At 36.6% G+C, this 10,974-nt stretch overlaps 1 protein-coding gene across 3 annotated transcripts in view; it reads left to right on the forward strand.

The window, feature by feature from the left end:
* LOC112047825 (neprilysin-2) overlaps positions 1-8,489 on the forward strand; it is a 95,663-nt gene extending 87,174 nt beyond the window's left edge. For all 3 annotated transcript variants that reach the window (XM_024085084.2, XM_024085085.2, XM_052890459.1), the window contains 4 exons: positions 120-238; positions 1,523-1,654; positions 2,741-2,881; positions 4,243-8,489. In XM_024085084.2, coding sequence (XP_023940852.1) covers positions 120-238; positions 1,523-1,654; positions 2,741-2,881; positions 4,243-4,443 — 593 coding nt within the window. In that variant the 3' untranslated portion in view covers positions 4,444-8,489. The remainder of the gene's footprint in view (positions 1-119; positions 239-1,522; positions 1,655-2,740; positions 2,882-4,242) is intronic.
* Positions 8,490-10,974: the final 2,485 nt, after the last annotated feature.

Below are 10,974 nucleotides of genomic sequence, written 5' to 3' on the forward strand. Positions count from 1 at the left end.
ATACACACAATTCAACAGGCAGATCCATCACAGTCTTGGGGATCTTATAATATATATAATATATATAATATTAGTATAGATATAATTTATGTTTAATATAAAAATTCGTTGTTCAATAGAATTCCCAGCCGGTATCCTGCAAGGAGCATTTTTCTCAGCTCAACGCCCAGCTTATATGAACTACGGCGCCATTGGTTTCGTCATTGGCCACGAAATCACACACGGTTTTGATGATCAGGTATATATATATACATATACAGGGTGCTCGGGAGTATTTCCCATAACTCTGGGGTTATATTCATTACCGAAAATTAATTTAAAATGTTCAAGGAATATGTGTTCTAAAATTAATATTTTCGGGGTAAATAATATTTCTTTTGTAAATAGATCTTAAAATGTGTCCCTTACACGCATTCTTATAATTATGACGTACCCAAGACAAAAGATAGATAAAGGCGTGTGTTACATGGTTAGTCAGAATTATTTGAATTACTTTGTATGAAAACATAAAAAAAAATTTTTTTGGTTATATTAATATTAGTTATGCAGTTCGGCTCCTATAAGTGGACTGGTCAACACCTTGAAGTTGTGGGAAATACTCCCGAGCACCCTGTATATAAAGCCTTTTGTTTAATACTAGCCGACGCCTCGCAATTTCATTCGCGTAGTTCCAGTTTCCATGAGAAAACGAGAATAAAATATAACTCATAACACTCACAAATAAAGTGACTTTCAAATGGAAACAAAAATTTCAAAATCGGTTCAGTACATCCAGAGATTACCTCCTACAGCACCACAAACTTTACCTCTTTATAATATTAGTATAGACTAGTAGAAGCCCCGCTGTTTTGTCCACATAATGACAGTGTGGGATTACAGAGATTAAAATGTAGCCACCCGGAAATACCGTAGATATCTATTGGTAAAAGATTTTTCAAAATCGGTTTAGTAGATACAGAGAAGATCCAGTTTTTGACCGCTTCCATGGCGCAGTGGATTTACTAGACGGAGGTTCTGGGTTTGATTCCTATCTGAGCCGATTGAGGTTTTTTTAATTGATCCAGGGTTATTATCATATCTCAGTGTACCATTCATATAATCAGGCGCTACATCGTTTTTCATCGTATTTTCAGTTTTGCAATCATCTAACATTGTGTTTTCAACGAAATACAATAGAAATAAAACATAACTAGCGTCATTTTACGTAAAGTTATATTAAAGTTATTTTGTTGCAATATTCATTAGACGATTGTTAAAAGATTGTTATTATTTTAATAATACACCGAGTTACATAATAAGCCCGCAGGTCTGGATGGTGGGAGGCTTCGGCCGTGGCTAGTTACCACCCTACCGGCAAAGACGTAGCCCCAAGCGATTTAGCGTTCCAGTTCGATGTCGCATACAAACCGAAAATGGCGAGGATTTTCATCCTACTATTCATACATAATGAATGATATATTATAATATGTAGCTATAGTAAATACTACTATGTATTGTATTTAATTGAATGTATTGTTTTCAGGGTCGACAATTTGACAAAAACGGGAATTTGATCGACTGGTGGCAAGAAATGACCAAACAGAAATACTTGGAGAAAGCTAAATGCATTATCGATCAATACTCGAACTACACTGTTAAAGAAGTGAACATGAAAGTAAGATATGTACTTGTTAGCCATAAATAATTATATTATTTGTTATTTTTAAAATATAATAAACATCTGAGTATCTGCTGACTGACGATAATGTGATTGTAATAATATTAATATCAGAAATAAAAATGAAATTGTTACAAACCATTTAGGTATTAAGTTACAAAAAATGAGTAAATCTTTTAAGGGCAATTACTAACTTTTTTATAATAAACTGCCCACTGGCATGTCTCTCAATCAGTTCAAAGGTTTTATTAAACGCAAGCATAAAAAAAATCGTATTATAGTTATATAATGATTTATTTATTTTGCTATCATCCGCGAAAAGTCGACGAACCCATGCGACCACATCACCCAGGACCAACAAAATATTCTCTACATTTCACCCCAAAATGTGCAATTGCACGTTGTAGAGTCAACATCTCCTGAGTTGTCACCCAGGTCCGGCAAAATACTCTCTACGTACGTTTCACCGTTGGGTGACGGTGTCGCATGGGTTCGTCGACTTTTCGCGGATGATAGCAAAATAAATAAATCATTATATAATCATGATGAACTTCCGCAAAGTAACGCCTGCTTCTATCCACGTATTATAGTGTTAATGATTATACAAATAACCATAAACCTTGAAAATTAAATGTACTACCTATTGTTAAGTGGTGACAAACTAAAAACGACGACTATTTATCATCGTTATCTAATAATAACACTACCTGATATTTCCAAAGTGCTTGTAAACTAAGCTCAATTGAAATAAATTAATTTTGATTTGATAGTAGAGTCAAGCAGACAAAAAACTTGATTTTTCAAAAATACTTCTAAACTATCAAACCATTTATGAAAAATCGATTCTTAATTTCGTGGAGTTTACTCCTTAAGAATCGATTTTTCATAAATAGCCCCCGGTTTGAAAAAATTCGATGAACGAATAACAGCATTACGTTTTTAGTGTGCAACCTATTCTGCGCACCTTTCACCGTGAGCTCCAATGCAACATACACCTATTTTGACAGTCGATCTAAAAGAGTAAATTCCATTCGTGCGTCGGAGCTGACACACACTTTTTTATAATTTTAATTGTATTTTTAGCTCAATGGTGTAAACACTCAGGGTGAGAATATTGCCGACAATGGTGGAATTAAAGAGGCTTATTATGCTTACCAAGCTTGGACGCAACGCCATGGCGAAGAGGCTAGTCTCCCAGGGCTCGAGAAGTATAGCCCAAGACAGGTAATATCATTATCATCATTATAACCCATATTCACTGTTAAGCACGAGTGTCCTCTCAGAATGAGAGGCGTTAGGCCAATAGTCCACCACGCTGGCCCAATGGGGATTGGCAGACTTCACACACGCAGAGAATTAAGAAAATTCTCTGGTATACAGGTTGGTCTGGTCCTCACGATGTTTTTCCTTCACCGTTTGAGACACGTGATATTTTCTTAAAATGCACACAACTGAAAAGTTGAAGGTGCATGCCCCGGACCGGATTCGAACCCACAGCCTCCGGAAACGGAGGCAGAGGTCATATCCACTGGGCTATCACGGCTCTTATACATGTATATGAATGCGATGAATAATAATAATAATACGGCCGCGTGGCGCAGTGGAGTGTGACCCTACTCTCTGCATCCACGGCCGTGTGTTCGATTACTACAACTGGCAAATATTTGTGTGATGAGCATGGGTGTTTTCCAGTGTTTGTTTGATTTATTCAGTGTATAAGTACTTATATGTAGTATACACAGATTAATCAATAATAGGCAGATAGAGCGTACGGAACACGACGGTGTCGTAGACGCTCCAAATACAAAATCCAAAAACGAATACATTGTCGAATCAGTACGACACGCAGCGTTGCATCAGCAACTTTCAATAGTATTCAAGAAAAATGGCGTCTTATGTTTTTAAATAAAAACTGTTAAAAAAAATTAAAGAAATAAGATTAAATGTTTTTTTTATTGGTAATTATTGATTATTATATTAATTTACGTAATTGTTGTTAGTGTTAAAATTTGGAATTCAAAATTATGATAAATGTGACGATTGTTTTTTTTTCTATGGGTTTGTGAAGACTCTGTATGATCTTTATTCTGTGGTAGTATATAATACATATCTATACTTATAATAAATTTGTAGGGAGGTCAATTCTGTACTTGAAATACATTTCCAAAATAACTATTAGGGGGTGATTAGTAATCAATACTGATGCTAAAAATACAATCAGTAAAACTTTTGTCTGTCTGTATGTCCGTTATAGAATTAAAAACTACTCGGGGGATTTTAACGAAACTTGTTACAATTATTCTTCATACTCCTGGGCAGGTTATTAGTATACTTTTCATCACGCTACGATCAATAGGAGCAGAGCAATGAAGAGAAATGTTGGGAAAACGGGAGAACTTACTCCATTTTTAAAGCGATACTTCTGTAAGGCCTAGATTAAAGAGGGCGGACGACTTTGCGGGCGTGCGCTAGTATATGATAAAATCCGCTATCTTAGTACCCATAACACAGGCTATACTTACTTTGGGGCTAAGTAGTGATGTGTGTATTGTGTGAGTATATTTTAATATTGAATAACATTGCAGTTGTTCTGGATGAGCGCGGCGAACACGTGGTGCTCGGTGTACCGTAACGAAGCCATCAAGCTGCGGATCACGACCGGCTTCCACGCGCCCGGCCGCTTCCGCGTCATCGGCCCCATGTCCAACATGGAGGAGTTCGCCGAAGACTTCAGGTGCCCCGTCGGCTCCCCCATGAACCCCGTCAAGAAGTGCAAAGTGTGGTAATCGCCCACCACGCCGAGGAAGCTCTCTTGCCCAACAGAAATCGGACCCATCACCAGTGTGCCTAGTGCCAGTTTTCAATGTTTTCATACTGTGACTATCGCGTAATCGTAAACGCGAATTTCTGAAGAATAGGCTAGTTGACACTTTTTTTTTCAAATGGTCTTAAATAGTCCATTATCGTTCTACTAGACTAAAAATTTTGTGATTGACAAAAAGCCTGTCGCCCATGACAGTCTATATTTCAACTGTGTCATGACGTCACTACAATAAATCCCATACACATGGAGTGTTTGACAAAAATATTCGTTAACAATTAGTTCGACGTTTAGTACATCAACGGTGTTAATGACGTCACAAAATAGACGACATCGTTTTTGACGTTTGGAAAATTTAAAAAATACGTGATATTTAAATTAAGTTTTAAAAGAAATCCTTAACTTTTATTGATTGATATCGATATATTTCGGACCCTTATTCCATGTATTACGCGAAATTAATATTGTTTATATAAACTACCCTAATGGCGCTGTTTCAATACCTTAGAAAATAGCGTTTACGGTTACGCGATAGTCACAGTATGAAAACATTGAAAGCTATCACTAGGCGCTCAGACGTAAGCTGTTTCCTCCACACTGAGAAGTTAGATAGAAACGGACGACAGTCAACAGGTCCGGACTCAATTAGATGTTGGATGTTTTATGTAAAATTTTGATGTTTTAGACGCACGATAATATTAAAAATGTAAAGACCAACACCAAAGCTTAATTGATCAGTAGCAAATTATTTATTAATAACACTTTAAAGTTTGAACAAATCACTTTAAAAAAATGTATAGCTGTATGATTGTCATGTGCCGATTAATTATATTTCAATGTTTTTAATGCATTTTAAGTAGGTTTAGGTACTTACTCATCTAAGTAATTTAATGTTAATTCAATGTTGGTGATATTTTTAGACTGATCACCGAGATTGTTGGTCGATATGTATGAATTTTTATTTTTTTAAGTTATTCCGTTAGTATCAAAATATTTCTATTGTTTGTTCAATGTATGATGGTGAGGATAGATCAACGCGTGTGAAGTTGGATATTTTTAACCGACTTCAAAAAAAGGAGGAGTTTCTTTGTCATTTATTAACCAATTTTAAAAATATTTTTTTAAAATTGGTTAAAATGAAATACGTCTTTGAAGTCGGTTAAATTTTACATTGATTTTTATTTTCGATTACGAAAAATCTGTTAATACTTACATACTTATTAATACTTACTACACATAGCTGATACTTATTGCCTTTCAATTATTGGGCTGAGTTAGATATGGTTTTATCAACATTTTGAAAGTGTACGTACCGGTTTGGTGATATGAAAGCCTTTTTAAAAAAATTTGCTTCATATTAGATAAATCGCACAGATTTAGTGTGTATTTTTATATAAATAATATTTCACAAAATTTATAGAACATTTAATAATCCACGCTTAAGGTCTGTTTATATCTACAGACATTTAGCGTGCTAGACACGTGCCGTGGCAGACAAACTAATATTCTTATATACAGTGTTTATTAACGTATTTCTATCTATCGTAACGCGGCGACGCAGACGTTGACAGATTAGCGGAAAGAATATTTTGTCTGTGCGTTTCATGTCTGTAGAGTCCTTTTCATGAAACCTGAACCAAAATTGACAGCGCCTTACACAAATGACACTAAGAACGTCATTACCTTTTGACAATGAGCGCCATTAAGACATTAGCGCCGCATCTGGGGGACTTCTTTCATGAAAAGGACTTTAAGTGTCTCTAACTACCTTTTGGGCAATGTGAATAGACGGTGTCTGTGGGTGTCTGCCACACTACTTGTCTGTGACGCACTGTGTCTGTAGATATAAACGGACCTTAAACCGTAAATTTTCATATTTAATAGTTTTGGAAGCGTTAACAAGGCAATACTTTGTACTAATATACTAGATTTTCTTATATAATGTATATTGTAGGCCACGTTTCATATTAAGTACATAATATATTTAACATATTTGGTGTAAATTCAAATTCTATTTACCTCCTCACGCATGTAATTAACAATATATGTTGGTTTTTTGACACGCAAGCATATTATGTACAAAATATGTATTTATTTGCCAGTTTAAAATGACTTACATAATTATTCATGATTTCACAACAACAGAGTTTAGCTTAAATTATTTTTTAATTTTATGATATTCAACCGTAAATATTTTGTTCAAAACGCGGCGCTTCAAGTCTTTAGGGATGATAGATTTTTCAAAAAATAAATCGATCTTAACATCCTTTAAAAACTGAATCTGCAGTCTAAAATTTTTCCACAACAGTACAATAATTTATCCAAATGAGTACATAACGTAAACTGCTTTGTTGTAATTTATATTTTTTTTATTTCATGCAGAATATACTTTGGTTTGTATCCAAAATGCAGTACCAATCAGTATTTAAAATATACCTTTGCATATAAACTACAAGCCCATGGATAAAGTTAACCTGTGAAATGAACCCACGTGTATAGCGCTTAGAAGGCTGTTACTATATCAGAAAATACTATGTCGTCATTTCTAAGCGGTGTATTTCGATAATTATTTATTTAAACAAATATTAACTATAATTTTTGGGCGGCATTATTATTAAACATTATTGTCCGTGTTTAATAATATTTTGATCATGATGCCGTACATTTATGGTGATCTTATATCATATGGGTGTAGGGATAAGGTTTCGAACCTTGGCTTTCGACCCGTGCGTTGCAAATATGTACGGCGTTTGCGGTTAAAGTATCTGTATATGTGTACAAAAGAAATTATCTATATATAAAAATAAGCTTCTGGAATTATCGTCAAATTAAAAATTTGCACTAGCTTCTTATTCTGGCACCACCACTTTTGTACGGCACTAGATATTATTAGTGGCTAGTTACCACCCTACCGACAAAGACGTACCGCCAAGCGATTTAGCGTTCCGGTACGATGTCGTGTAGAAACCGAAAGGTGTGGATTTTCATCCTCCTCCTAACAAGTTAGCCCGTTTCCATCTTAGACTGCATCATCACTTATCATCAGGTGAGATTGTAGTCAAGGGCTTGTACAGAATAAAAAAAAAGATATTTCAACATTTAATATTAATCATCTATAGGTACGCCTATATGAAAGCCGTACATTAATAATTAGTCGTAATTCCTCATTTGTACCTGAGATATTCCATTCACTTACGTACCGCTCAGAAATGACGGCATAGTGCTCAGAGTTATTTCCACAGAGATACAGCTTTCTAAGCGTACAGAGTAACAGCCTTCTAAGCGCTATTCACGTTGGTTCATTTCACAGACTAATTTTTTTCAAGGGTTAATTTTTTGTAATCTAATAGGTATTGAACAAAAACTGTTAAAAGGCATACCTACACACTAAGCGGATATTCCTTTACATAGCACAGTGATAATTTAATGTTAGCATAAGTTCTTAGTTAAGTATTACTAGAGGCGGATTATATGAACGGCAAACCAGCCACTTGGTATCATGAAAGGGCGGGCAAACAAAGAAAAAGAATTATAATAAAATAATTGTGCTAGTAATATTTGGCGTAAACTCCATATATGTACTTGTAATTAAACGCCATGTTTACTAGGTACTAGTGGGAATGTATAATATGCTAGCTTTTGCCGATGATTCCTTATAACATCAAGTAGCTGCCAGTGGAAGTCCCGTCTAAAACGGCCCAGTCATTAAGATTTGCTAGAACAAAGTGACAGTTAATTCTTTAAAATTGTAAAAGAATATTTTTTAAATATGTACCGTATAACCTTTCATTTGAATTCAGTGAAAAGCTGATAATTAATTAAACATTACAATGAGACATTTAAATTTTATTTATTTGTATAGATACTTACTGTACTCGTGTAGCCTCCTAAGGGTGTCATAAAGTGCTTGACTGGGACGCTTTCGATATTTAATCCGCCACTAAGTATAACTTTTTGGATAATCTTATTGTTGTAAACATTGGAAAACCAATAAAAAATTTGTATTGATAATAGCATTGTTTGTTGTATTCGAACCTCTAACTTGCCTCCTAATTACTAATGTCCACGTTAACAGTGGGCCTAGTGGCAGTTTGATACTGTTACTATCGCGTCAACGTAAACGTGAATTTCTAAGGAATTGAAACAGCTCCATCTAGTGGCACTACTGCACATCTGTTTCAATTCCTTAAGGATTCGCGTTTACATTAACGCGATAGTAACAGTATGAAAATATTGAAAGCTCCGACTAGGCACACAGAATGTGTTTTATCTAAATCTGAAGTTTACGTCAGCTTTTAATTCCTTTTCTGATTTCTAAGTGCTGTAGGCTCCTTAATGGGACCTCAGCGGCGTCATCAGGGATTATAGTCAGAAGCATCGCCTGATGGAGTCCGAAGGCAGAAGCAGATGTGGTCGGACGATTTTTCTGACACTCGGACCTCGCCTTAGAGGGCCTTCTATCAGGGTTTTTTGGCCTGAGTGTATTAATCCGGGCGCCTTTGACCGTGGTGCTTGGGAAGTATTGTCGGTCGTAATGATCGTAAAGGACGTTTTTCGGGCGTCTAGCGTTGAATCGGGGCGTTGGGATCGGGGCATGAATCGGTTCTAAAGAACCTTAAGGGGTTTCAGGGTTGCCTTTGGTGGGTAAACACTACACTAGCGTTGGAAATTATTGGACGGATGCAGGTCTTATAGAGAGCGATCTTGGAGCGGAGGGATAATTTGCTTTTAGCGCAAATCATCCCATCACGTAAACAGCTCTTCTTCTTCTTTTTGTATGTGAGTTACGAAGCTCATGCGGGTATCAATGATGTTTAGCATCACGTTGCCAGTGGATGGGTGATCTGTTTAATGAGACCTCTTTTAAATCGAAACAATGCCGCGCAATTTTCCTTGAGAAGATTACTGCTACACTTTTTTCGAAACCACTTTCTGGAGGCGGGATATTATGGATCGACGGTAAGGGTGCGTCACAAACAGTGCAGCGACGTTCGCGATCTACGCGACGTGCATGCCTGGATGGTTGTTGGGTATGTCATCGTAAAGAGTGAATATAGAAGCGTGGAGAGCACGACGGAGCGCTGAGGGACTCCCGCTCGGAGAGGCCTGATGACGAGAGAGTGCCGTATAAGCGGTATCCAAAGGTGCTATTTGACAGATTATTGTAAAGCAATCGGACTAGTCTGCTGCATCGGGTGAGCTTAACTATTAGGCCTCCGTGGCAGTCTCGGTCGTAGGCCTTTGCTACATCGAACAAACTGGCCCTAGTTGTGTTAGGAGTGCGAAGCCGGTATCTTTCAATCTATAATTATAGTATCAAACTATAGTAAGTACATACTAGCGCACGCCCGCGAGTTTGTCCGCTCTTAGACTTCTTTAATCCAGCCCTTACAGTAATATCGCTGTAAAAATGGTGTATTTCCCGATTCCTCTTCACTGCTCTGCTCCTATTGATCGTAGCGTAATGAAAAGTATAAGTATATCCTGCCCAGGAGTATGAAGAATAATTGTACCAAGTTTCGTTAAAATCCGTTGAGTAGTTTTTGTTTCTTCAGCGAACATACAGACAGACAAAAGTTTTACTGACTGCATTTTTGGCATCAGCCTCGATCACTAATCACTCCCTGATATTTATTTTGGAAATATATTTCATGTACAGAATGTACCGTAGGTACAATATAATGTCGTTGGGTCCTGGGTCGAGCTATGAGATACCGAGATTTTCTTTCTTCTAAGATATTTTTAGCTCAGAGTTCGGAAGTTATGCCACAAATCGCAGGGTATTATTATGAAATCACTAGCTGACTCCGTGCGGTTTCACCCGCGTGGTTCCCGTTCCCGTAGGAATCCGGGGATAATATATAGCCTATAGCCTTTCTCGATAAATGGGCTATCTAACACTGAAAGATTTTTTCAAATCGGACCAGTATGTCCTGAGATTAGCGCGTTCAATCAAACAAACAAACAAACTCTTCAGCTTTATTATATTAGTATAGACGTATAGATTGTGATGTGTGGCATAATGTGGCAATAAAGATATTTTCTTCTCTTTCTTCTCCTTCTTCCTTGGTGGTGTTACACACTTAGGTCTCCGAAGCACGGTTCGGAAAACTATCTAAGCCATTGGTCCCGATATCATTATCATTATATCTGATGTGGTTGTTAATGAAAGTAAGATTATTTCTCTGAGCCCGCCAACTCGCATTGGAGCAGTGTGATGGGTCTAAGCTCTATAGCACCTCTTCTTTAAGAAGCGAGCCGAGAAAAACGATTTGTAAAGATGAATATTTGGTGACTGCGTCCGCGAGTCAACGCACAGGCACTGTTATGCCTTAATATGTTAAGAGTTACGAGGTTGTTATGTACCGGCATAAAATAAATAAATAAATATACTTAAACAATACACATCACTATCTAGCCCCAAAGTAAGCATACAGAGTAGCTTGTGTTATGGGTGATAGTTGATATTATAATATTAATATACAATTATATACTA

Source organism: Bicyclus anynana, chromosome Z (genome assembly GCF_947172395.1).
Source record: "Bicyclus anynana chromosome Z, ilBicAnyn1.1, whole genome shotgun sequence".
NCBI lineage: Eukaryota > Metazoa > Arthropoda > Insecta > Lepidoptera > Nymphalidae > Bicyclus > Bicyclus anynana.